The sequence below is a fragment of the Chelmon rostratus genome, chromosome 14, assembly GCF_017976325.1.
Source record: "Chelmon rostratus isolate fCheRos1 chromosome 14, fCheRos1.pri, whole genome shotgun sequence".
Lineage (NCBI taxonomy): Eukaryota > Metazoa > Chordata > Actinopteri > Chaetodontiformes > Chaetodontidae > Chelmon > Chelmon rostratus.
This window is the reverse complement of record NC_055671.1, coordinates 25994739-26021725: the sequence shown is the minus strand read 5'-3', so window position 1 is coordinate 26021725 and position 26987 is coordinate 25994739. Positions and strand designations below refer to the sequence as shown.

The 26987-nt window shown below is 49.5% G+C and overlaps 1 protein-coding gene across 4 annotated transcripts; it reads left to right on the top strand.

Annotated features, from left to right (window-relative positions):
- The first annotated feature begins 509 nt into the window (after positions 1-509).
- On the top strand, positions 510-26910 carry nsd1b (nuclear receptor binding SET domain protein 1b). Of its 4 annotated transcripts, none has more exons than XM_041952326.1 (24): positions 510-615; positions 2458-3296; positions 7108-7246; positions 8017-8189; positions 8414-11396; positions 12816-12928; positions 13053-13302; positions 13832-13932; positions 14506-14545; positions 14776-15014; positions 15860-15997; positions 17108-17231; positions 17349-17549; positions 17627-17806; positions 19014-19170; positions 19955-20160; positions 20276-20388; positions 20783-20929; positions 21506-21628; positions 21743-21859; positions 23625-23766; positions 23973-24079; positions 24179-24380; positions 24772-26910. In XM_041952326.1, the coding sequence occupies exons 2-24, from the start codon at positions 2475-2477 to the stop codon at positions 25458-25460; spliced, it is 7506 nt and encodes a 2501-aa protein (XP_041808260.1). In that variant the 5' UTR covers positions 510-615; positions 2458-2474; the 3' UTR covers positions 25461-26910. The 4 variants fall into 4 exon arrangements, with proteins under 4 accessions (XP_041808260.1, XP_041808261.1, XP_041808259.1 ...); XM_041952327.1 differs by lacking the exon at positions 510-615 and adding an exon at positions 1442-1571 and having other exon boundaries at positions 14776-14987; XM_041952325.1 differs by lacking the exon at positions 510-615 and adding an exon at positions 1442-1571.
- The last annotated feature ends 77 nt before the right edge of the window (positions 26911-26987 follow it).

Here is a 26987-nt window from a genome sequence, read left to right as displayed (position 1 = left end):
TGAACAGTCCTGATCCGTCTCCAGTGTTCCTGCGGGCTCAGCAGAGACCCGGTCCTGCTGCAGTCTGCCTTTATTTCCCTCCGACATTAAATCCCTCCAGAGGAGAGGGGGGTCGCTGCCAGGCGGCCGCGGCGAGCGTGACCGCCGCTCGACGCGTCGCCTCCCGGTGACCGAGAGCAGAGCGAGGGGGGGCTTCATACCTGAAACAGCCCCCTGTACGGACACACACATATCACAGATATCACACATGTGAGCAGACCCCCTCGCCCAGGAAAAGATCCTTCAGGTCTGCGCTCAGTGTGGAGGCGAGCTGACGGTGTCCCCCCCCCCCCCCAGACGCTCAGAAAACACTGCAGACCAACAAGTCGACGCGTTCAAACACATTTCATGTTTTCTGCTGTCAGACATGCGTTTGACACACACTCACATACACACACTGGCACGCACGCACGCGCGCGCACACACACACACACTAAGGATCCTGCCTCAGTTCTGTCGTGGCTCAAACGCTCGTCAGTGACTTTGGAGGCTCAGCATGTCAGATAGTGTAGTGTCGTGTTTTGGGTGATTCAGGACTCATCCAGCCTCCAGGAAGCCCTCCAGAGCCCGGCAGAGGTGCGCCGAGAGGCTCAGCTCCTCCGAGGCTGCTGAACTTTCTATCGTGCATGCATTAACACTTTGTGGCCTGTTTTTTTCCTCCTCTCGGGCTGGAGGACTCCATTTTGAAGGGACCGGGTGTGCATTCAGAGGCTGCACGGCACCTCGCCTCAGCAGAGGAAACCCGTGTGTTTTCCGGGTAGCCTGCTGCACCGTCTCCCTGCCGCTCAGCTGCTGCTTCTGGACGTTTTCTCTCACTTCACTTCCTTCTGGTTCCGTCTCATCTGCAGGCGCGTGTGCGCGTCGGGCTGCCGGTGCAGAAGATGCCAGTTGTTGGCACAAGTTTGGCATGTGACATGTCAGTGGTGATGGCAGCCGGGTTAGTTTAATAATTGATGCTCGTAATTAAGCAGAGGGGCGGGGGCGTTGTGGAGGTGTCGGGTGGTCGTGCGGGGCGTTTTTTGGTGGCTGTCAAACCAGATTTTTCTCTCTTTTCTTTGCCCCTCTTGAGGAGGGATTCGCGGCCCCTTCAGCTGCTCGCTGTGGAGCGGCCGAGGAGGGAGGCAGTGACGACCGGCAGCGCGCACGGCACAGAGGCTGACTTCCAAGGGGCAGGCAGAGTCTGCGGGCAGGAAACAGCCAGTGAACACAGCACAGACCCCCAGACGGAGAGCTGGAAAGTTACACTTCACACCGGGCAGAGGGGGAGTGTCGCTGGAGGAGCACAACACGCCTGGATCGCTGTTCCAGGGGCCGCTGGACCAGCTTTAGCGCATGTAGAGAGGAGGAGGAGGGGGGAGGAGGAGGAGGGAGGTTGGAGGGGGGAGTGAGTGAGTACGTTTCACAGGATCCAGGCCTAGTAGTGCTGCCGCTGGGACTCTCCTCATCCGCTCTCAAAAAACTGGAAATTGGCACATTTAAAGGCCAAAATGAGCAGATCGACGCTCACGTTCGCGGTGAGCGACAGCGGAATGGTAAGATTCCCGCGGCGGATCCCGCGTCATGACGCGTTTTCTGCGTGATTTTGTTGTTTGATGCACATAGCCTGCATCTGTCGAAGGAAGCCTGTGTGTGTGTGTGTGTGTGTGCGTGCGTGCGTGTGTGTGTGGAGGTGAACTTGTTTTGTGCCGTCGTCTCGTTATGTAGCGTTTGTGTTTCTGTCTCGTGCAATTATGGAGCCACTGCAAGCCACGAGCGACACACACACTCACACACACACGCCGCTGCACACGCCTATAGCCTACACACACACGCGCGCGCGCACGCGCCCGTTCCATACACGCGCGCGCACGAGCGGGTCCATTTTGGTTCCAGTTTGAGGTGAAGCGCCGGCGCGTTACCGTCGACACGACGCGCTGTGATAACCTGACGGGCTTCATTGTGTGTGTGTGTGTGTGTGTGTGTGTGAGTTTACAGGCTGCTGACCTTATCCTACTTGATGTCATTTTCATCACAGGCTATCGCGATAATTTCCCGAGGCTTCAGCGCGGCTGCGCTGTTTGCGCACAATCTCCTCTAAATGTCACATCAGGTCGATCCGCGTCCTCAGAGTCTGTTTCCGTTTCATTCTGACGTCATATGATTGTTGTTTTACGGATCTGAGGTCAGAGCGTCGTCTTCTTAACAAACATCTGGTGATGAGCTGAGGCAGGACTTCAGATCAGCTGTTCTGACAGACTGTAGAAAACATGACTGACGTGTCATTTCTTCTTCTTCTCGTTAGAAAATCTCCTCAGATCTCACGTGACCAGCGCGTTCGGCCGCTCTGATATGAAATGCAGCTTCAGTGTGAACTCGTGCAGACCTGATGTCGGTGGATGTGTTTCGGCTGCACGCTGATCGTCTCTCTTCATGTTTCAGGGAGGAACCATGGCAGCATGAGTGGGCGGTACTCCGGCCCCGGCAGGGAGACGCATCAGTCCAGCTGCCCTTTGACCCCCGGCCCTGACCTCTCCACCCACTCCTGCTCCTCCAGACACCATGAGCACAGGATCGGCCTAACCATGTCCACCGCCTCCTCCCTCAAGCATGCGTCCATCTATGGTTTCACACAAAGGGAGCACTCCTCCTCCTCCTCCTCCTCCTACAGTCCTCTGAGGAGGCTGCAGCACCTCACCACCATGGTGAGCCAGCCAGACCTGGTCCTGCCGGGACGGGAGCCGGAGCGGGGCTGGGAGTGGGGCGTCAATAAGAAGGAGAGGAAGGAGGCGGAGAGGGACTCCTGGGCCGATTGCACCAGCAGGGAGGACAGCTTTGGTAAATCTGGACAAAAACAAGTCGCGGTCCCGACGAGAAGTCGAGACGCAGCCAATCGGAGCGACGCCGTCGTCTCCGAGAAGAAGCCTGACGGTTGTTTCTCAAGCCCGCCCAGCCCGGCCTTCTCTCTCGACAGCAACAGCCCCTTCGCTAACGGTTTCCTGCACTTTGAATCTTCTCTGTTTGAGGATGACAACAATGATGAAGAGCGGGCAACGGTGTCGCCTGCGGGTGGTTTGCAGGACAGACGTGAGAGGGCGGGGACTGTTCTTCAGGCCGCTCCTGGAGACTCAGAATCCAAGGCTACGCCGTCGTCAGCCAAGATCGTGACCCGGTCCCAGTCCTCGGGTCAGCGCAGGAGATACTGGGATGGCTCCGATGACGAGTGGGAGAGTGACGCCGAGCTGTTCCTGCTGGAGGAGAGTCCCCCGCGGCATTCAATGGCAAGTTTGACCCTCTTTACACAAAGCAAACCTCTCTGGGTATTTCTTCTTTCTGTTGTAGCGAGACAGCGGTTTCAAAATAGACCTAAAGGAGGACTGACGCTCACCTGACCAGAGAATATCTGATGTGTAGCTGGATCACTGAACAGTTTCACTCACAGAGCCTGAACACTGAACACCTCACTGTCTCTCACCTGTCGTAAGCAGCGGTCAGTGTGACTAATGTGAGGCTCTCTGGCGTCTCCTTTTTAAAGAACCAAAAGAGAAGGTTCAGGTCCTGCAGAGGTCTTCAGACTGTGAGGAGAGTTGAGGCATCATGCCGCTGTTCTAGACAGGTTTCAGGTAGAAGTTAGTGGTAGTGGACTGGCCTCTGATTGGTCCTGCTCATCTACATGGTCAGCAGCGGCTGGAGGCAGCGAAGGTGCTTCAAAACACTTGATGCCTCAATTTGCATCAGAAATCCTGCTCAGTCAAATCTGAACACACACAACGCACATATTTTTAGATGAAGAGTGACTTCACTTCCTGAGGTTATTGTAGCATCTCTGATGTCCATTGTCTCTAATACAAATCCATAAATCCATAATAATAAAGTCCATAAGTCCACTTAGAAATAGATGCTCCCATCACACGGTGATGCAGTGAGCTGCTAACAGAAGCTGCTAACAGGAGCTGCTAACAGGGGCTGCTAACAGGGGCTGCTCACAGGAGCTGCTAACAGGAGCTGCTAACAGGGGCTGCTAACAGTTGCTGCTAACAGGGGCTGCTAACAAGAGCTGCTAACAGGGGCTGCTCACAGAAGCTGCTAACAGGGGCTGCTATCAGGCGCTGCTAACAGGGGCTGCTAACAGAGGCTGCTAACAGGAGCTGCTAACAGTGGTTGCTAACAGGGGCTGCTAACAGGAGCTGCTAACAGCTAAGCAGCAGATTGTTGTCACTTTGCCAAAATGTGAACAAATGTTGGTTGAAGGGGGCTGAAGTTGTAGCTCACTGCTACCTGACTGTAACCTGATGCCACCTTGGAAAGAGAGCAGGTGCTTTCAAAAAATACTAGGCAGGTGATTGGATGAACCATCTGTGTATCACAGGCTAACTTCAACCAATCAGATCAATGAACCATGTGACCTAGTAGGACTGTTCTTATCTAACTGATGCTACAGCAGCAGCTATGCTAACCTCCTCAGGAGCCGCCATGTTGTTTTTAGACGAACAGTCGCTTCTCTCGCTGTCGTCACACCTAAACCACGCCCACCTGTAACTGCCAGTCATGGCAACATTATACTTCCTGTTTACATCCCCCCAAAACTCATGGGAACTGTAGTTCCAAGTGTTAGCTTGTTGTTGTCTGATATGACGGAGGTTGATGAGAAGAGTGAGTCATCCATCAGGAAGAACGTTTGTGTGTTGATCTGTCAGTGTTTTTGTCAGTACTGAGAATCAGAACTCTCACCCTCCTCCATCTTATTTACTATAATTTACAGATATTTAGTGTGAGTTGGAAACGTGGACAAACCGACAGAATTTAAAATGTGCTGTAACCTGGCGCTGCGTCTCAGGTGGACATCAGGTACTTCACCACATAGCGACCTGTCCCTGAAGGAGCTCATCTTGTTCTCTGTCTCACGTTTTGCGTTGGTTTGCACTGTTCTCACCTTCTGTGACGACGCGTTCCTCAAACTGACGCTGTTCAGCGGCAGCGAGCTCAACAGCAGCTTATTATTGATTAATGACAGGTGACAAAATCAATGAGTGTGAACACAGCAGACATTCGACTGGTCACAGTGGGAAACGCACAGGTGTGACAGATAACATGAACTGTGGCTCCGTTCTATTCGACAGTCCCAGCGAGCCTTAAATCCACAACCTGAAACTGATGCAGCTAAATGGAACTCAGCCATCATCCATTTTATTATTATCCTTCATGTCTCAGTGTCTCCTGTGAAGGAGGCCATAGATCCTCAGGTGGGCCACTCAGAGCGAGCAGACGCCTCCTCACAGGTAACAACAGGCTCTGATGTTAAGCTTTAGTTAAAAAGTCACATTCTACCTGGAAGACACCTGTGCTGAGAGGATGCTACCCTGTCATCAGCCTGACCAGTGAATCAGCTGGGCGCTAATAAGACCCCACATGTAAAAACAACAGGTAGTTCCTGGAGATTTGTTGACGTGTGGTTGCCAGGCAACTAGTGGTGACCACAGGAAGTGTTTGTGGCCAAGAAATAGTTACAGCACGAAACTTGTTCTTGTTATTAAATAGGTAACGTGTTAATTAGCGAGGGTTAAAAGTGCTCCAGGTGTGAATTACGTCTGGTTTCAGCTCAGGTCAAAGATTCTGTCACTCTTCAGTTGTTCTGCTCTACGCTCCGTTTGTTGCCGGTTCAGGCCGTCATGTGATGGCTGTGGCACAGGAAGTAGAGCGACTCATCCACCAATCAGAAGGTTGATCCTCAGTCTGCCTGTGTGTGATTGGGTGATTGTGTCGTAAAGCACTTTTCACCCTCCACGTTAAGCTCAGAACAGAAGTCGACCTGTAGAAGCACCGTTTATGAGGTCAGTGTTTCAGCAGCCAGCTTTAACGAGGAGGCACCGAACAGTCTGCCGAGGCTGACCGCAGTGTGCTCTGTTGCCAGTGAGGGGCGCTGCACTGCGTTCACTGGAATCAGTTCACTTTAAAGATTGTTGCTAAAGATTTGTCCCTACAGGTGTTTGACACCTGCACACGCTGCTTCCTGTTTTAGCACTAAGCTGAGCCAGTCGTCTCCCAGCTGTAGCTTCATTCTCAGGGTTAGTTCAGATTTCTTGAAGTGGGACCACCAACACCGAAGCTAAGTCGTGTAGCAGCAAAATGTTTCTTATCCACCTAAACAAATCATTTGAAGTGTACTGAGGCCGTTATATCGCTGTCCTCAGAGCCACCAGACTGGCTGGTCTACCTCTGCCTCTGTCGGTTAGTTAGAGCTAACGTGGTGTTAAAACACCAAAGTCACAAGCTAACTGACCCACGGAGGCAGCGGCAGACCAGCAACCCCAACGTTTGAGGTAAAATTACTGTTTTTGTTAAAGGAGTCTGGTGGCAGTGAAGGGAGGGGTGTGACAGTGAGGTACAGCGCTGAAAATATGATTCTTCTCATTAAACTCTCAACAGGAAAGCACAGACGCGTATTTCCCAAAAGGTTGTGAACTACTCCTTTAAAAGGCTGCAGCCAGTATCAGCCCCCCAGCCAGTCCTGCTGCATGCCAGCCATAACTCAGGCCTGCTCACGGGCCCGCCGGTCCCTCAACCTGCTGCTGAGAGCAGCTCCTGCCGCGTCCACAAAGCACAGAGCCACAGAGGGCTGATGGGTATTTTTACCGCGGCTCGTGTTGTGGCTTTAAACCTGTTGTGGAACAAGAGAAGAAGACGAGCTAAACTTAGACTGTTGGTCAGAAACTGAAGGCTTTGAGCCGATATGGAGTTTTCTTTTCATGCTGTCGGTGTGAAAGTATGGAAAAGCACAGCAGATGACTTTAGACCAACAGCAGCTGTTTTCTGTTCAGTCAAATGAAGATCACTGATGAGGAGCAGTCAGTGTTCATGTCTGAGCTGTTTGTGGTGAAGAAACATGGTTCAGTCTTCATCCAGCTCTGAATGCAGAGAGCCGTTAGTGGATCTTCACTGCCTCCAACAAGCTTTCAGACACTCAGACCAGTTCAGACCCAGAGAGGCCTGAACTGGTCCAGTGAGGTCAAAGAAGTCCGGTGAAAATATAACAGCTGTCTGATTTCCATTTGTCTCATCGCAGTTTTCTTCTTGTTATGTTGCCGACAGCAGAACAGCTTCAAGAAAAAGTCTTTGCCGCCTGTCAAGTTTGTAGAGGGTGAAGTTATTTGGGCAAAGTTCAACCGAAGACCATGGTGGCCCTGCGAGGTGACCGTTGACCCGGTGCAGGGACTCTATCACAGAGTGAAAGGTGGGCCTGGAACACTGTTGACTTATGATTACCTGCACTAATGCATTTCAGTACTGTCACATGCTCTACGGTTAACTGACACCCCAGGCTGATCGTAGCACAGCTGCATCGTGTCTTAAGGTTTGATTTATTCTAGAAAAAAGCAAGCTGATAATCACATTAATAAGATGATAATAACATTGTTTGAGATAATGATAGGAAGCATGTTAAAAACACATTCAGACATGTATAGTTATCATGTTATTAGCATGTCATGTTCCTCATGATGTCAGTTTCTAAAGTGAAGAACCATCAGCGTGGAAAAGTTTAAAAATGTTATGAGAGCCGACAATAATTTAGAATTAAAGTGGAAATATCACTTTTTCATTATGTCCTTCATCACCGTCCATCACTACTGACAGCAGTCATGTCGAGCAGCTTGAATTCACTGACTGTTTCATGCTTTCATGCTGTAAAAGTGTGAAAAGTAACAAACGCTCGTCTTTTTCTGGATCACCCTAAAACCTCGACGGGTTAGCGTGAACACCACGACCTGATGGCGTGCTCGCTGCAGCCCGTTCAGCTGATGATTAATATTTTGGTCATGTGACCACATCACGCTCTGAGTCTAGATAAACTGATCTGAGAGCAGTCACACAGTCAGAGTTCGGTGTTCTGTCCTACGAGCGCTCCCGTTGTCGTGCTGATGCTCTGCTGTCCTTCCTGTGCAGGATGATGTAGTTTTGATGTGCGTCTCTTCAGACCGAGGCTGAATGTTGTCGTTGTCTTAGAGCCCAGTGACCGGCCCTGTCGGCTCTACCATGTCAGGACTTTTGGGGAGCCCGTGGAGCTAACCTGGGTGGAGGAAAAAGCAACTCACACTTTCCACGGAGGCTTTGAATTTGAACAGCTCCCCCTACTGCGCCGGAGGGGGAAGCAAAGGGAGCAGAACTACAAATACACTGTAATTACTATGTTATGAATGATGAGTTGCTACTTGCATGCCTTAATAAATTTGACCTAAATCATCATTGTTGCTGGGCGACCATTGTGTTAGACCGTAAAAGAAAGTTGAAACAAACAAAATGTAGTTTTTTCTCGCTAAAACAGAAATTGCGGTGATCAGTTTCTTCTGTAAACTCATCTGTGTGCAAAGACTGAGCAGCGTTTTCCTTCATCTCTCTGCAGATTGCAAAGCGTTTTCAGAACTCTTGGAGATCCAGTGTGGCAGAAGCTGAATCTGTTCTCCCAGAGAGACCCAAAATGGCCTCCTCCATTCCCTCGTCCAGAGATGACGTCTTTCACACCAGTTCCACGCCGGAGACAGTGAACAGGGCCCAGCCGACCCTTCCTCCCTCGTCCTCGCCCGCACTTCCTGAAACATCACTCATGACCAATGGATCCATTTTAACTCCAGTGATGTCATCCCCAATGACAGCTCCAGCAAAGACAAGCACTTTAAGGAAATCTTCTGGAAAGAAAAAACCAAGTAAATTGTCAAAGGACGTCAACAGTAAACACTCAAAAAAGACGTTTCGTAATAGTCCTGACCAATCAGAGAGAGACAATGGAGAGTGTCCATATTCTGACCTTGACTCAGTCCCCAAGATTTTGTGTCCCAAAGCACTCGAACGCCAGCCGAAGCTAACGGCAACTCAGCCGTCCGTTACAGTCGTCAAAGAGGCGAAGAAGCAGCCAGAGACTCAGAGTGGTCTTTGGTTCAGTAAATCAGGCAAAGACAGACGGCCCAAAACAACCAGTCCGATGCCAGACCGCTCTCTCTTTAGCAAAGTGCCCTGTAAGAAGAAGAACTCGTCTGTTGTCAGTAAAAAGACTCTGGTTCCTGGGGCCGCCTCCTCCAGCGGTGGGTCAACTGACCAGTCCGGGCTGTTGGACAAGCAGAAGAGTCTACCTGCTGAAACAGTTCTGCCACCTGAACCATCAGGACATCTGAGGTGTAAAAATAGCCTGGTTGCTAACAGGCCTCTTGGTACAACTGGCAGTCCTGCTGACCAGTCAGGACTGTCAGACAAGCAGCGGTCTATGGGCTCTGTTGAGACTCGTGTGCCCTCTGACCAGTGTGGATATTCAAAGAGTAGAAAGTCAGCCAGTAATACATCTGACACTGTGACTGTCTCAGCGTCTGACCAGTCAGATAGCTCGGATGGTAAAAAGGCCTCAGTCAGTTTCAAAGACCAGCCTAGGTTTTCAGAGAGTGTAAAGAGTCTCAGCCGAACTGAACATTCAGACATGACGGCTAATAAAAAGGTCTACGTCACTGGCAGGATTTCTGACCGAGCAGCCGAAGAAGAAAGTAAGAAAACTTCAGCATCCAGTTCAAATGTTGACACTACTGAGCCATCAGAAAGGCTGGAAAAGCAAACAAGTCTGGTCTCTAAGTGTAGGCTGCCCTTTGTCAAGCTAATACGGAAAGACATGAAGGGTAAGAAGGTCCTGAACTCCAGTGTGACCATCAGTCCATCTGACCAACCTGGATGTCCTGAGAATGAAAAAACACCAGATACTAGTGGGACTAAAATGTCCTCTCTACAATCAGACTGTGTGGACAGAAGTGTCTCTGTAGAGACACTGGCAGTCAGTTCTGAACCGTTAAAGGTCTCAGTTAAGAAGTTAAAAGCAAGTGGTGGGACTGGTGTTCTTCATCTGTCGTCAGAGTCATCACAAGAGAAAGCTGTATCTGATGAGTTTGGAAGCCCAGAAGCAGAAAGGAGGCCCATTTTAAATGTAAACCCAACCAATGTGACTTCCTCCTACCAATCAGAGCAGTCAGAGGGTAAAGAGACTCCAGCCTCTGATGTGACGAACATGTCCTCTGACCAATCAGGCAGCTCGAAGCAAAAAGCAACACCTGCCACTGGTACAGCTTTTAATACGACTTCAGTATGTGGGGATGCTCATGTACCTGAAGGTCTGTCCGCTGAGAAGTCCAAGAAAGTCCACAAACCAAAGCAGGTTCCAGATAAAGTGAGTAAGGTCGTACTACACGAGCAGCCGGCCCACCTGCCAGCCAGCAGTCGACTGATGACCAGAGCACTGAAGGCCATGCAGGAGGCGGAACAGAAGAAGCGTGTAAAAAGGAAGGAAGCCGAGCAGAAAGAACGCTTCAGTCCATACGGGAAAGGACCTGAGGACCTCGAGAACCACTCAGCACACGCCTCCACGTGGAGTCCTGAGGCCAAGCGTTGCACTAAAATCAACTCTCTCAAATCTCAAGGCCATGGTCAGGACACGTTTTCCAGCTGTAGCACCCCCCCTTTGACGTTATCTGAGTCGGCTGACTTTGAGGCTGATGTCAAGAGTGAAGACGAAGACCTCTCAATATCCTCAACCCCGCCAATGGACTTCATACCTCTTACTTCAAGGGTAAAAGCAAAGAAGGAAGATCAGCCTTCTGACACATGCTCCTCATCATCACCTTCCTCGCCATTTGCTTTTATGAACGCCTTTAAAAACGTGGAGGAGGTGTCCTTCCAGTCCCTGACTAGTGAGGGCAGCGGTAAACCCGTCTCTTTCAAAGCAGACGCGAACTACAAGTTCAGCACTTTTCTCATGATGCTGAAGGACTTGCATGACACTAGAGAGCGGGAGGGGACCCCCTTAGAGTTGGAAATTGGGCCACCGAGTGCACATGTTAAGGAGGAACCCTTAGTGATGCCTGGAGAGACTAGACCCACAGGCCAAGATCAACTAGTCCAAAATGTTAATAGAAGTTCAAGTCCAATCAAAATCAAAATCACACACGGTGAAAACAGCACAAGTCAGACGTCAAAGAGGCCCTACAACAGACGGAGCAGCTCCAGCGCAGTGAAAAAGAAAGCCAACCGCAAAGTGCCTTGCCGCCGTCCTGCCAGGTCTGGACCTGGTTTCCCAGGACTGGAGTCCTCGCCAGCAGTGGACTCTTCGTTAGGAATGGAGTCCAGAGCTCTGTCCCTGTTGGACATACAGACCAGCAGCTGGGAGAGGCAGGCGGGAGGTGGTGAAGGAGTGGTAGGAGAGGGGGAGGTGAGGTGGAGCAGAGTTAATGAGAATCTACAGAACGTGGTGCCTTTGGAGCAGAAGGGGTGCGACACTACGCAGAACGGCCTCGACTGTACGCAGACCAACACAAGCTTGATGCACAACGCTGGAGGCGGCGACAAGGCTCCAACCGGTGAGTCCAGTTCAGAGTCTGTCCAGTCTGGCCTAAAACTCTGTTTAGATTCAGTGTGACTTTCTCTTTCTGAGGAAACTATTATCTCTGATGTCCGCCGAGCAACAAGCGTCCAATCAACCACTTAGAAATCATAGAAAGACACTCCCTAGAAATCATCATATTTTAAAGGTTTTTTTAATTTAAGTAATTCGGTGATAGTTGTGTGTACGTTCACGGGTGCAAACAGGAGCTGCTAATAGCTAATTGGATATGTGTTAATGGTGCCAGTTTAGACAAATGGAAGTAGCTCCCAGTATCAGTAACAACAGAAGCAGCGACTGGAGCCACGTCCTGTCGACGTGACGGCTGTCCACGGCAGACTTAAAATAAAATAACACAGAGCAAAATAACCACATCAGCCTTGTTTCTCTCTATTGTCAAGCAAATTCCAAGCAAAATGTTGAAATGCCACAAAAAAAAGAAAAAACACATGAAAATGCTAATTTGATGTGTTTGAATTTGAATTAACTCGGTCACGCAAAGCACAGTTTGGTCAGAAGGTGGCAGTATAAGCTACGTTACGCATGGCAATAATAGTCAGAGTAGAAGAAGAAGAATGGTGAAGTGGGTGTAAAAACATATTTGCGAAATTAAGGCAGTTTTGTCAAATTTTGCTGATATTTCAAAGTGCTTAAAAACACCTTGATGGAAACACGTTTTTTGTGCTTCAAATGATCAAAGTTCTGTCTTTCTGCAGAGCTTTCTGCTGTTAACTCTGTGATTTCCAGAGATGTCTGCTGTGCTGCTGAACACCTCATTCTTACCTCACTGAACATTCAGCACGTTTGACCTCACTGGACTCTCGGCCTGCAAAGAATAACAGAGACCAGTTTTCTTCAGTCCTGGAGGTCTTTCTCCAGTCCGTTCAGCAAGAAGGCTCATTAATCCAAGCTAACAGTGACAGCGCTATGAGTTCCTGTCACTGAATGACAGGAACTCATAGCGCTGTCAAGCTGGAAACATCGGGAGAGGAAGCAGAGTCGAAGCACCTGGTGGTTTTTAGAGCGATCATGAACACAAACCACTTCAGGAGAAGTTAAAGTAACGGAAGTTGGATATATAAAAATGTTTTAATCAGTGGAAAGTGTCTAAAAATGGACCAACTGGACGCCTCAAACAGTTTAAATTAGTGCGCACTGGTTGCTCCATGCTAACAATTCAGCTAACGTTCACCAGTGAAACTGATCACGAGTTGAACAGACAACATATCAGCTTTGACGAATGAACGACAGCTTGAGCGCCGCTCTGAGCGTGTCTGCGATGCATTAAAGTCGAGCTGTGCAGCTCAGAATATTTTAACTGCAGCGAAACATGAGAAATGTTCATTTTTTATTGTGTAAACAGCCGCTGTCTCGTCTTCCTTTGCGTCTTCTGCAGCACATAAACGAATACGAAAACCGAGCAAGAGGCTGATTGAATGGACCGAAGAGTACGATCAGATTTTCTCCTCCAGGAAGAAAAGCAAAAAGCCTCTCCAGTTGATTGGAAAGGTAAAAATCATACAAAGTAAGATCTGTTCTATTCGTATATATGCATCAAACTGAGGCTTTGAGCATTCAGTATCGCTCTTTGCAGCTGCACGTGAACCTGACACCACGTCATGTGTTTCCTCAGGCCCCTCAGCCCGTCACCGCCGGGTCCGAGGCCTCGGGATCAGACAGGGACTCACGTGACCAACCGTCCTTGAACTTACTTCCTGAAATACAGACACCGCCCCCTGAGGAAGTTCCCGGAACGATGCCCTCCGAGCTACAGATTCCCAGCACTGAAAACACATCTCCCCAAGACGCACCTGCGCTGTCCATCGACACGCTGACCCCTCCCCCCGAGGCCGAGCTGTCAGAAGGCCTCGTCAAAGACGCCGGTGAGGCACCGTCTGCGTTTCTTTGCATCCTAACTGCGTTCAGAGTTTCTCAGACTGTCTGCGACCATTCAGTCGCAGCGGCGTCAATCCGATTGGCCGCTGTCGTCCCAAAGGTGTCGAGCTCAGAGCTCTGTGCAGACCAGTCAAAATCTGCTGTAGAACTGTAGAGACGGAGGCACACATTATTAGAAATACTGTTGGAACATCTCCAGACCGAAAACTCAGTGAAGAGCAGGACGTCCAGATACTCATGATGTCGTTTATTTTGATTGGTTGATTGACAGATTGATTTGGACGTCCTGCAACACATGAGACGAGAGACCAGACAGCAGCAACAATCAACTGTGCTGTCCTTCCTGTCCTTCCTGTCCGTCCTGTCCGTGCTGTCTGTCCCGTCTGTCCTGTCCGTCCTGTCCGTCCTGTCTGTGCTGTCCATCCTGTCTATGCTGTCTGTCCTGTCTGTGATGAATAAGTTCACGTGAAACTTGGAGAACATAGAGAGTCTTCTTACGCCACCTTTGATTGACAGGAGACGCTCCTGTGCTGGGGAGGAAGAGGAAGAGGAAGCCCACTCAGAAGATCCTGGAGTACTGTCTGGAGGCAGAGGCCGCCACAGCCCCCAAGAAGAAGGTACAGCACGTACACAATTCACCTGGCGCACACCTGCGTCAGTACGATACCTGTCTGTTCTCTGAGGAAACACGTGAGCTCGTCAATCCGTAAACCTTCGTCAGGATCATCGAGTTCTGTTTTTAGAAAGGCTGCTTGTTGGATTATTAATAGTATTAATCAGTGTTATCAATATCTCTGCAGCACAGATCTACATCTCACAGCTGTGTAACGTCAGCTGTTGAACTCTCGTCAGCGGGACGTATTTAAAGAACACTGTGATGTTAGTTAGAAAGACTTCAGTCACAAAGTGTAACGAGCCTGCTGCTAATCCTTCATTTGACTGAGTGGAAATAACTTTGATCGATGCAGCTGAAGTTTCTCACATCGAGTCAAGCAGCAACGCTTCCAATAAGTTTGATGTTGACGAAAGAGAAGAAATGAAAAGTTTTCAGGTCTGTGTGGATTAAATTAATCAGTAACACTAAACAAAGTAGTGCAGCAGAAACCAGCATGGCCGACCCACACAGACCCTCAGAGAACAGGAAGTGATGTTTTTATCAGTAAGTTTGAAGCGTTTTCCTCTTTTTACAGGTCAAAACACTGAAGAATTCAAATCCTGCGGCTCAGTCAGGTCAGTCAATCATCCTTCAGTGTGTATGATGCTGCAGCGCAGGTCGTCTTCATCCTGCAGGTGAAACAGTGAAGAGGAAGTCAGTGGAATCATTGTGCTTCTCATAAGAAGAGTCTGATTTAAAATGAACCGCAATCTAAATTAGAGTGAAAAGATTTGTGTTGAGATGTAGCTCACCTTCGCTGTTTTACCTGCAGTATCTGAGTCTAACATGTCAGTCTCACACACAGATTCTGGGCCCCCGTCTTTAAAACCAAGGACTAAGCAGCTCACAGCGTCCAGCTCCACACCTACGACCACAGAGACTCCAACCTGTTCGCCCTCCGTGCAGACAGATCCTCCTCCCAGCTCACCTGCACCCTCCAGTCCAGCGCCAGCGCAGGCCGAACCCGCCAGGGTGGCGACGCCATCGGCAGAGGACGATGCTCCTCAAGCTCAAGAGGTCAGGAAGGACGCAGCGGAGTCAGAGGTCAGCCGCCTGAAATGATCTGTTACTTTAAAGTCATCAATCTGATAGCAGGACGCATTTTTATCAGCTGTCTCAGCGAAGGAAATCAGTCTTTAACCGGCTAAAACTCGCTTGACTCACTTGATCTGATATCAGGCGATATTTAGGAGATCCAGTGGATCCTCAAGCTGTGGCTAAACCTCATGTTGAATGAAGCAAGCAGAGCTGCAGGTCGAGTGACGAGTCGTTCAGTTTCGTGCTCCTCCAGTAGGGGCAGTGTTGAGCTGGAACTGCAGGGAGTTACTTTACTCAGCTGTAGAAGAAGGCAGTGCTGCCTCTGATTGGCCGGCTCTCCTCTCAGAACTGAGATGACAGGGAGTCGACAGGTGAGGAGACAGGTGAGGAGACAGGTGAGGAGACAGCTGAGTTGACGGATGAGTTGGACGGTGGAAACGTGTCCACACCTCTGACATCAACATGTTTAATACGGGCTGTTTGTAACCGTGTGATTGGACGTTCAGGTGACGTCACACAGCCACGCAGGTGTCTGTCTAGTGCTGACTCACGGCCTGCTGTGATTGGCTGTAAATATCACAGTTACGTGTGATTTTTTTAATGATTTTATGATTGTTTGTCTTTTACTCTGATGGTTTAATGGCGCCAACAGAATAAAGATAAACATGATTGTAGTTCCTACTTTGCAGCAGAGTGTCGCAGAGCAGCGACACCACCCTCCCTGCGCAGCCACCTTCCTCCCTGCTGAGTGGAGGAAGCTTCATCAAAGCCTCTCTGAGGAAGACTCTGAGGAAGACTCTGAGTTTCAGGCTGATGGATGTGTCATGTGATCGTGTCCCTGGTCTCTGCAGGTTGACCCGTCCAGCCTGGATCACAGCTTCTCCTCCCTGAAGGACGACCTGTCGCTGTGTGACGACCCACTTTTACCCTCCAGGAAGATCATTGGGGACAGAGGAGGCCCCGCCTCCATGAAGGAGAACATATGTCAGGTGAGCGCCCCCCGAGGGTCCGGTTTACTGACGGAGGCTGAATCTGGTGACAGCGTGGCTTTGTTCAGTCCTCGTGGGGACATTTGTGTGTGGCGTGCTGACTCAGCGTGATGACGACGCACTCAGTGACTCTCTGCTGTGTGTTGATGTCACAGCAAGAAGAAAACAAATATTTGCTCGTTATAATTCTGCTTCAGATATTCAGATATTTCCCACATATCCGATTCAAACCTCTTCCTGTCAACACTTTATCTTGTTTTATTACAAAACTTTTTCATGATTCTACAAAATCCTCGATGTCGTTGATAAATAACATGATGAAGAGAGACCGCAGCCTGGAGCAGTCAGAGGAGGACTGGTGTTGACCTGTGGCGGGATGTTTTCATGTATTATGTGGTAATTATGGTAATTATTGTTTGTGAATTAAATCAGACATCTCCGCCCTCCTGTAGCCCCTCCTCCTCCACCGGTACCTGATGTGGTCGTTCCATTCACGACGAGTCTAGTTTTCCGTGCAGCACATTTAGAACTGTCAGTTACCGCCTCTACACTCTACAAACAGGCTGGTTACCTGTTCAGGTAACTCAGTGTGAGCTGGGCTGGTCTGGAATCGCCTGCACAGGATGCAGATGATGGACGAACGCCATAAAAAGTCAGTCAGCGTTTCTGTTTCAGCATCGTTTGCTCATTTTAACATTTGGAATGAAATGAAAACATTTCACCCTGTGAGAGCGTTCAAGGTAAACATCAAGGTAAACCTCAGCTTTCCCTCCTCTTCTCTTCTCCTCTCTCCTCCTCTCTCCTCCGTCTCCTCGCGTCTCCGCCCGCCTCCTGTTCATATACCTAAATCCTGTTTTTTATTTGTGCGCTCCAGTGACATCAGTTGGTTTATTCATATTAAGGATGATGTTTATCTGTTTTTGCTTCCTTTTGTGGAAAACGGTCTTCATCTGGTGCACGTTTGCTTCTGCAGCAGCCAGACTTCACTTATAAAATGGCACATTTTACCCATCGGACCACACAGGAAATGGAAACCCACGGGAACACCTTCACAGCGACTGTGAGTCACCGTCGTTCCCTGTTTGAAGGCAGCTTGTGTTCTTTGTTCAGGTGTGTGAGAAGACAGGTGAGCTGCTGCTCTGTGAGGGTCAGTGCTGTGGAGCTTTCCACCTGCCCTGCATCTCTCTGGCCGAGGCGCCAAAAGGGAAGTTTGTCTGTCCGGAGTGTAAATCAGGTGTGTCTAATCATTGACTTTACCTGGCGAAGGTCTGAAGACTCAAACATCATGAATGAAGCGATTGACTGTGCAGGATTTATTTGGTTTTTCATAAATGTAAATGTCGTCTCTCAGGTGTCCACACCTGCTTCGTCTGTAAGAAGCGCAGCGAGGATGTGCGGCGCTGTATGATTCCCGTGTGCGGGAAGTTTTATCACGGGGAGTGCATCGCCAACTTCGCCCCGACCGCACCCGTGAACCGAGGCTTCCGCTGCTCCATCCACGTCTGTCTCACCTGCTTCATCGCCAATCCCAACAGCTCGTCCATCTCTAAAGGTAACCAGAGGACACTCGCGCTGTTCCCGGTGAAGCTCCCTCCAGGCTCTGACCTGTCGTCTGCTGTTTGTCTGTAGGTCGTCTGGTCCGTTGTGTGCGCTGCCCTGTAGCCTATCACGCCACAGACCTCTGCATGGCAGCAGGCTGCGTTATCCTCTCCAACAACAGCATGGTCTGTCCCAACCATTTCACTCCCCGCCGCGGCGTCAAGAACCACGAACACGTCAACGTCAGCTGGTGCTTCGTCTGCACTGAAGGTACCGGCTCGGGAACGTGTGGTCGGCTCTTTGTAGACCTGAGCAGCTGATATACTCTCAGCCCAGATCTGCCCAAAGCCAGCAGTTCAAAGTCCGACATTTTGGCAAATAGACGTATTCAATTTGACATCAGTCTCATGTCTGTACGGTGAATATGAAGCTAGCACTAGCAGCCAGCTAACTTAGCTTAGCAGTAGCAGGAACCAGCTGCCTGACTGCCAACGGAGACTCCAGGAATTTACTGGTCCTGACATACCTGCGTAGCCCTCAGTTCAACAGCAGTTAGTCATGTTTACCGTTCAGTTTTCATTGGTGCAGTTGGTGAGAGGCAGGGGTAGATGATGGTAGTGTGGCAATTGGCAGTTACATGTGGCACGTTGCCCTGTGCTAGCATTGTAGCCGCTAACAATAGCTAAAGCGGTGGTAGTATGATAGTATCTTAGCAGTTAGCATTGGCATCTAGCAGTTAACATTAACAGTATAGGTGAATCTAGCTGTATTGTCTTCTTCTGTTCCTCTTAGCAGGTAGTGGTTAGCATTTAGCATTAGCATTAGCTAAATGGTAGCATTGGAACTGTATTGTCTTCTTCTGTTCTTCTTAGCGGTTAGCATTAGCACTAGCTAAATGGTAGCATCAGTACTGGCCACTACCTGGAGCATCTCCTAAACAGGCCTGGGTCAGTTGAACGTGGCAGTGCTGTTTGGATTGTGTAGGAGCAGTGTGAACTGGCACTGGGAGGTATCCACTTGATGACCCCCAGAGACGTGTTAGGAATCACTGCTCTTTGGCAGGTATAGAGGCAGATTAGGGCTCCAAGGTTCTTCACTGAGAATGAATCCTCTTTTTGAGCACAAGGATCTTGTGCTAAAATTAACTTGTACAATTAAACCAACGAGACACACTGCGTTGCTTAGTGAGCTTCAGACATGCAGGTCAGTGGACTTTACCATTGGACAGAGCTGAGCTAACTGTTACCCCTGTTTCCAGCCTTTTGATAACTAAGCTAACCAGCTGCTGGCTGTAGATTCAGATTTAGCCTGCAGATTGCTGAGTGGCATCGACCTTCTCATGAATGCTCTAAAACCAAAACAATGGGCTAAAATGCTCCATAAAGACATCACGGAACAGTAATAACCTGAATGTAGCTGTTAGCAACCAGCAGCTAGCCAACATATTACAAATGCTGTTCCTCCTCCTGCGCTCCAGGGGGCAGTCTGCTGTGCTGTGAGTCCTGTCCCGCTGCCTTCCACCGGGAGTGTCTCAACATGGAAATGCCAAAAGGCAGCTGGTACTGTAACGACTGCAAGGCTGGGAAGAAACCTCGCTACAAGGACATCCTGTGGGTGAAGGTCGGACGCTACAGGTCAGTGGTGAGCTGGGGACGCTGTTCAGAGGCGATCTGTGATCTACAGCAGCACGTAGCTAAAAATACCGCCATGGCTAATGTCTCTAAAAAGAAATACACAAATAGGACATATTTAGATTTGTATGTACAAATATACACTCACTTCACTTCACTCTTCGCTAAGACAGAGACGGGTCCTGAAGTGAGTTCATGTCTCCTGATTTCTCGTTTCAGTGTCAGAGTTATGTGGTTTGTCATAATCGGGTCCAGTATTTGCTCAGGTGACTCAGGCCACACTCACCTGACACTGATACAGGAAATGACTATTCAGTGCACCATTAGCTAACTGGTAGATGTTAGCAGCTAGCATCCAAAACAAAGATAATGAACATGGTGAACATGCTTGTAAACATCAGCATATTAGCATGTCATTATCAGTTTGTTAGCATGGTGATGTTAGCATTTAGCGAGCTGATAGCATGGCTATAGACTCTTGGTCTTGTTCACGTTAACGTCATATTTTAGTTGTTTCTACATATCAAAGTATTTGATGAAAAGAAGAAACTTCTGTTCTCGCTACAGCAACAAATTACTCAAGAGCGTCCCTGACCGTCATGATGCAGACGGATGATACGGGCTAAACTGATCACCAGATCTCTGGACTGATCTCAGTTCTGTCATTTCCAAAACACTTTCCAGACTTTTCCAAACCTATAACCTTCACCTTGAGACAGATGGATGATCAGTCCTGGACAATAATCAGACAGTTTTGACATCCTGTTGTGTTCTTTCCTCTATAAAGGTGGTGGCCAGCAGAGGTCAGTCATCCCAAAACCATCCCAGAAAACATCCAGCGGATGAGGCACGATGTCGGGGAGTTTCCCGTCCACTTTTTTGGCTCCAACGACTACCTGTGGACCTACCAGGCCAGGGTCTTCCCTTATATGGACGTGGACGCCAACAGCAAAGAAAAGATGGGCAAAGGTGTTGATGCCACCTACAAGAAAGGTATCGAACAGGTTCAGCCGACACTGAGCGTGAACGTCAGAGTTTCTGTGTTCGTGTCTTCAGTTGTTACCTGATGACTTTGCTGAGTCGTGTGACCGTTGATCTTCCTCTTCAGCTTTAGAAGAGGCAGCTGTGCGATTTCGTGAGCTTCAGGCTGAGAAGGAGCTTCGGCAGCTTCAAGAGGACAGGAAGAACGACAGGAAGCCTCCTCCATACAAACATATAAAGGTCAGGGAGAAGACTCGATTCATCCTCCAGGGTTGTTCAAAGAGAGGCAGCGGTGTCTGTTAGAGCTACAGATTTTATCTTTAATTATCATGTCCTATTTAGCACTAAGGATACATCGCTGGGTTTTCTTTCTAAATAAAAGCCATGGCTGTATTCTTTATCCTCCACGGCAGGTTCAGGACAGCGTAGTTCACACAGAGCTAATCGGTTGGTTCTTTGGCTGCTATTTGAGAATCTACGATATGTTTATTAATTGATTATTATTCTGGCACTGAGCATTAATGTTCTAATAATCATCAGATTCACTCTGCGACAAGCTTTAAATGTGATCAGACGTATAAACATGAACACAGAGGAGAGTTCACGTTTGCTTCCACCTTTCTGACTCATTCAGGTGAATCGACCAATAGGAAAGGTTCAGATTTTTACGGCCGACCTATCGGAGATCCCGCGTTGTAACTGCAAGGCAACGGACGAGAGCCCGTGTGGGATGGACTCAGAGTGCATCAACCGCATGCTGCTGTACGAATGCCACCCGCAGGTACAGAATCCTCCGTCACCTCCTACATCACAGCAACATCAAACATCACAGAAGCTAAATATCATTTCTTAGTGGAGATATTCAGAGGAGATACAACTATTCACTCATGAAGGAACAAATCCTCTCAAGACTAAAGGTGTGTTCAGACAGAAGGTGAGGTGAGTGTTAGTCAGAGCCACAGCAGGTGTGTTCAGACGTGACCTCACCTGGGAAGAAAACAAGCCAGGCTTTGAATCTGCTTCAAGGCATGACATGAAGTAAACAGGTGTGATTCCAGCCCAGCAGACACAGAGCAGCGTTAGCATTCGATTGTCTTTCTGTCCACCTGATGGACGTCCGTCCAGTCGTCTCTGTCTTTTCGCTGTGTGTCGTCTGGACAGATTAACAATGAGCTGAAGTCACTGTGGAGAGCTGCAGAGTTGAGTGACACGACTGCACCTTCATGGTCTTAATAGCTTCCTCTGATGTTGTCGTAGGAGAGCGGTGTGTTGTGATGCTGCGTGGGGGGGGGGGGGGTCTTTATATTTGACTGATATTTTTTTCTGCATTGTGAAATTCGACCCTCTGAACTTGCAGGTTTGCCCGGCAGGCGAGCGCTGCCTTAACCAGGCATTTACAAAGCGTCAGTACAGCCAGGTGGAGATCTTCAGGACGCTGTCTCGAGGGTGGGGGCTCCGCTGTGTCCACGACATCAAAAAGGTACCCGCCCTACTGCCGTTCATAGCACTGGTCTACCTGCTGGTACCAGTACTTCTCCTGGACCTCGTGAACCAGCAGAACTGCCTTCTGATCAGCTAAATGTTTTTCTCTCAGGGTCAGTTTGTGAGCGAGTACGTCGGGGAGGTGATTGACGAGGAGGAGTGCAGGTCCAGGATCAGACACGCCCAGGAGAACGACATCTGTAACTTCTACATGCTGACTCTGGACAAGGTACAGCTCAGAGACTCAATATGGCATGAAGTATTATTTTATTAAGCCCACTCTCTATAACCCTGATCCCAGAACAGTTGTGACTCTGTGTCAAACATCAAACAGGATGTGATCACCTGCTGATCCTCTCTGACAGAAACTGACCTGAAAACAGCACAAAGTCAATATATTTACTGTCTGAGCTCATCAGCTTCATTGATTCCTGTAAATATCTGCTGATTCTGGATCTGATGAAGCAACACGTTTCAAACCAGTCGAGACAGGAGCAACTAAAGACTGGGAAAGATGTGGAACGCTCCAAAAACACCTGTTTGGATCATTCCACAGGTAAACAGGTTGATTGGTAACAGGTGAGAGTATCATGATGGAAAGGCTCAGTGGTTCACAGCGAGGATGGAGCGACGTAATTGGATAAAGAGATTAATACCTGGACTCAGGAAAAGCAGTGAGTCTGATTCTTCGGTGTGTTGTTGATGGACCAAAGGTGAGACACAGATGTGACTGAGTAATGTTTGTCGCAGTCAGACAAAGATTACGTTGTGGTAAGAGGGAGATGCCGTTTATGCTTTAGATTTTAGATGCTAGCATTTTAGCCTCCCAAAGTAACCCTTAATGAGAGAGAGTCATAAACTGATTAGAAACTACAGCAGCCGGCTGTTGCAGTGGTGCATTCTGGGTAAAACAATGATAATTCTCCTCACTTCTATGTGAGTAAATTCTGAATATGGAGCAACTTCACAACACAGGAGTGACCTTGTTTTTATTCTCAACGTGAACAACTGGTCTCTGGCAGCCTCCTCCTCTAACTCCTGGTCAGTCTGCTGGTCTTGGTCCCTGCAGGTTCTGGATCACCAGAGGCTTCTTTCTTCTGCTGCATCAGCTCCATGTGGAGCTCCTGCAGCTGGAGGTTCACCTTCTCCACCTGCTGCATCGACCTTCAGTGCTGCAGGGACCAACTCGATGGCCTTCTTCATCAGAGCTTCTTCCTCCTGCTGCAGGTTCACATCCATGAAGGTCTTTGTCAAACCTTCTCTTCTGGTCTTCTTCAGCCTCCTCAGTGCCGTCCACACTGGACCGAGTTTGTCCATCTTCTGCAGCTGCAGCATCAACTCAGAGACGTCTGTCTTCACTCTGGAGAGATTTGATTGGCCGTCGTCACGCTGGCTGTGCTTGTGTTCATTCTGAGGCGAAGATGTGAACTTAGTTTTGACCAGGTGACGGTGAATTGTCTTCTTCTCTGGTGCTTCTCTGCAGCGTCTCATCTCCGGTCAGCAGCTGCTGCCTGAACTGAGAGCAGATCTCATCACGTTTGTCCCGCAGGACGAAAGCCTGGACCTGACAGTCCAGGTCTTTGAGCCGCTGTTTGTGCTTCCAGTTGGTTCTTTTCTTCGTCCCTGTTTCTTCTTCTCTCTGTTTTTTGTGATTTCCTGCTGAACATTTTGTCCATGGAGGCTCAGGGTCGCTTCAGAGAAAGTGACTCAATAAAGAGAAGAAGAAAAACAAGTCTTTAAGTTTTCAGTCTACATTAACTGTCTACGTGGTTCTCAAACTGGGGGGGGCGGGCCCTCCCAGAGACCAGACCAGGGTAAAATGTGGATTGAAACCACATTGATTGAATATGAACTGTTATGCTGACCTGCTGGTTCTTCCTCTGTTGTTGATGATGATGGATGAACATGGTGTGATGACACCAGGTTCAGATGCTGACCATGAAACCTCCACTCTGAGTCCGGTCTGGGCTTTTCTTCCTTGTTTCATTTGTTAGGACCGAATCATCGATGCCGGGCCGAAGGGGAACGAGGCTCGCTTCATGAACCACTGCTGTCAGCCCAACTGCGAGACGCAGAAGTGGACGGTGAGCGGAGACACTCGGGTGGGACTGTTCGCCCTCGTGGACGTCGCTGCAGGTAACGCTTTGTTATTGTGCTGATGTGAAGCCTTTTGAATATGAAACTTCTCTTTGCATGAAATCAACTCGATGATGTGAGAAGCAGGTGAGCACCTGAAGCTCAGGTTAGAACATGGAGATGTTTCATCAGGATCCTGTTGACTCCCCCTGAAGAATAATGAGGCCTCAGCAGTCAAATATGTGTGTGTGTGTGTGTGTGTGCAGGCACGGAGCTAACCTTCAACTACAACCTGGAGTGTTTGGGGAACGGAAAGACGGTTTGTAAATGTGGAGCACCGAACTGCAGCGGCTTCCTGGGCGTCAGGCCAAAGGTGAGGCAGAGACTGAAAGCTCACAACATGTCAAACGCTCAATGAAAGTTCCACTAAACCCCCCCCCCCCCCCCCCCCCCCCCCGCCTCTCCCAACCAGAACAACCCTCCATCTGAAGACAAAGGCCGTAAGCTGAAGAGGAGGGGCCATGGCAAGAGGAAGAACAAGGCGGTGGTGACCAAAGAGCGAGAGGACGAGTGTTTCAGCTGCGGAGACGGAGGACAGATGGTGTCCTGTAAGAGACCTGGCTGTCCCAAAGTCTACCACGCCGACTGCCTCAACCTCACCAAGAGGCCTGCAGGTCGGTCTCTGCATCAGCACACGCTCAGAGAAAAGCAGTGGAGTAGAAGTATCAAGTACACGATTGTGTTTAAGTACAGAGAGCTGGTACCTGTTCAGTCCTTCAGTCATGAACACGTGTGCTGCCTCCTCTACCTCACTGCTCTGTATCTCTGACATCCAGCTCATTGTCCTGTGTTTTTCATCGTCTTTCCTGCAGCAGGCAGCAGCGTTGGTGTGTTTTGTTTCCTGGTATATGTGTGTACCTGTACACCAGGTGCTCAGCGTCTTCCTGGTCGAAACAGATGAATAAACTTCAGATTTGAGGAAGGCATTCAGCTTTTCACGTCTGCTAATCTAAAAGTTGAGAGTTGCTTGAGGTGCTTGACCTTCTCGCCGTGTGTTCGTTGCAGGTCGTTGGGAATGTCCGTGGCACCAGTGTGACATATGCGGTAAGGATGCGGCATCCTTCTGCGAGATGTGTCCCAGCTCCTACTGCAGCCAGCACCGCGACGGCCTGCTCTTCATCTCCAAGCTGGACGGCAAGTTGTGCTGCAGCGAACACGACCCCTGTGGACCCGAACCGCTGGAACCGGGGGAGATTCGGGAGTACACACCCGAACCCAGAGCCCTTACCTCAGGTCTGGGCATGGCCGTCATCCCCTCTGCTGCTTGTAACGCCGCCGCTGGCGTGAACCCGACCACCAGGAAGGTCCAGGAGGTCGGCGCCGGCGCCGGCGCGAGTGTGTCCGGGTCACTTCCTGCTTTTTCCATCCCGGTGCCCATCACTATACCCGTGGCCGCGCCTGCCGCCTCACCGCCACCCAGCAGCTCTGACGCTCCCAGCAGCCCCCACGTGTTTGACCTCCCACACTACTCGCCCATCTCCTCATATGAGGAGGAGAGGGATGAAGAGGAGGAGGAGGAGCTGCTGACGGAGGTGGAGGAGGAGTCAGTGGAAGAGGGCGAGAAATCAGACCCTCATGAAGAGGATGGAGAGGCAGTGATGGAGGACGTAGGGGTGGATTACCTGGAGGAGGAGGAGGAGGAGGAGGATGAAGAAGAGGAGGAGGAAGAAGAGGAGGAGGAGGAAGAAGAGTGACACAGTGGATTCTTACTACAGTGACCTGGAGGCTCACAGTCACTACAGAGGGGGAGGATGAAGATCAACCAATCACACCACAGGAGTAGCCCAGTCAGCAGCTGGCTGTACGGAGGAAGCTTTAGGACAAAACTAACTGAACACGTGAAGAAGTGAAGTTCATGAATGAATCAAAGGACGACCTGTCTGGACTCGTACGGGGACCAGGGGGGTCGGTTCGCAGTGACTTTGCACACACTGGAGCTCGCTGCACCTCCGGATGAGACAACGATAAACTCCACAGGCTTGTTTCCTCTCATTCTGATCGCTGCCCCCGCTGGTGACTTTTGGTATTTCTCGCGGTCGTGTTGAAGGCGACCCGGCAGAGCGGCGGCGGCGGAAACTACGCTGCAGCTTCCTGAACTCTTCCGTCTTCAGATTTTGACACTTGAATCAAAAGGTGGAGACGTTCTCATCACTACAGTTCACGGTGGCTGGTTTTACTCAAGGACCAGAAAAAAGTTGAATCTACCTGCGCGTAGACCAGTCCTCAGTCCTCTCGGCCCCACCCAGGCCTCACGTTCAGTTCGGACTGAAGTGTGTCTGGACTCACCCTCCAGCTCGTCCTGACGCCTCAGATCGTCCGACGGTGCTTCAGCAGCTTCGAGATCAGATCATCTGTGAAAACGTGAAGGTGCCAGATGTTCACAGGAAACTGTCGCCGCAGCTTCGTGGTTGGTGGTCGTCACATTTCACAATCTAATGGAGTTAAAGGAGATGGTGAGACTTTGGGACTGAAGCTGCAGCAGTCAGTGTCAAGAAGACACTTTGATTTCAGCCAGAACAGACTGACAGTAATCTGAGTGTTCGGCCCATCACGGGACTCTAAAGCTGTCTGAGTTGTTCTTTGGCAGCTCCAGTAGGAGACAGGTGGGACTGCAGGTTCCTCATCATCGAACGCTGTCCAACGCGAGGGCTCTGTCTTCCGTCTTGGCTGCAGAAAGCACTGAGTCTGCTCATTATTTATATCTTGTTCTGTGACGCACAAACGAAGACGGGGGAGGACGAGCTCCTCGTCTCCACTCTCCGTCGAGGGGAAGCTAAAGTCTCGGGTTGGACGCGAGACGGACTCCCGCCATGACGCTTGCACTCGCAGTATGTGTTCTTGCCACACGTGTTTCGCTCTGTCTTCAAGCTTAATATTGTCTGTGTGTTATCTGCCAATGCCTTAGAGTGTGTTTCCTTGGAGATCTTTTTGGATGGTTTGGCGCCTGTGAGAGCCAAGTGTCCCTTCTTCTGCCTTTTTACAGCTGCCCAACAAGCAATGTGTCATTCCAGTGTAATTATGACCAGTTAGATCTCAACCATTGACCTGCTATATAAATAATACGAGAAAGAGGTTATGAAATAAGCTCTGGACCGCCTCCTTCCTTTTTCATTTCAACATTAAGCGACACAATAAAAACTAAAGCCACCGTGTGTGTGATTCTTCTGATTACAGGATCTTTAAATTAATTTTGATTCGTGACTTTAAACTCATTTAATTCA

Bases quoted from the DNA above. Each gene is read 5' to 3' on its own strand.
- nsd1b (XM_041952326.1), top strand. From the start codon at position 2,475: ATGAGTGGGCGGTACTCCGGCCCCGGCAGGGAGACGCATCAGTCCAGC. The intron at 7,247-8,016 runs GTGGGCCTGGAA...TCGTTGTCTTAG, and splicing joins ACTCTATCACAGAGTGAAAG to AGCCCAGTGACCGGCCCTGT. The intron at 21,860-23,624 runs GTACAGCTCAGA...TTCATTTGTTAG, and splicing joins ACATGCTGACTCTGGACAAG to GACCGAATCATCGATGCCGG.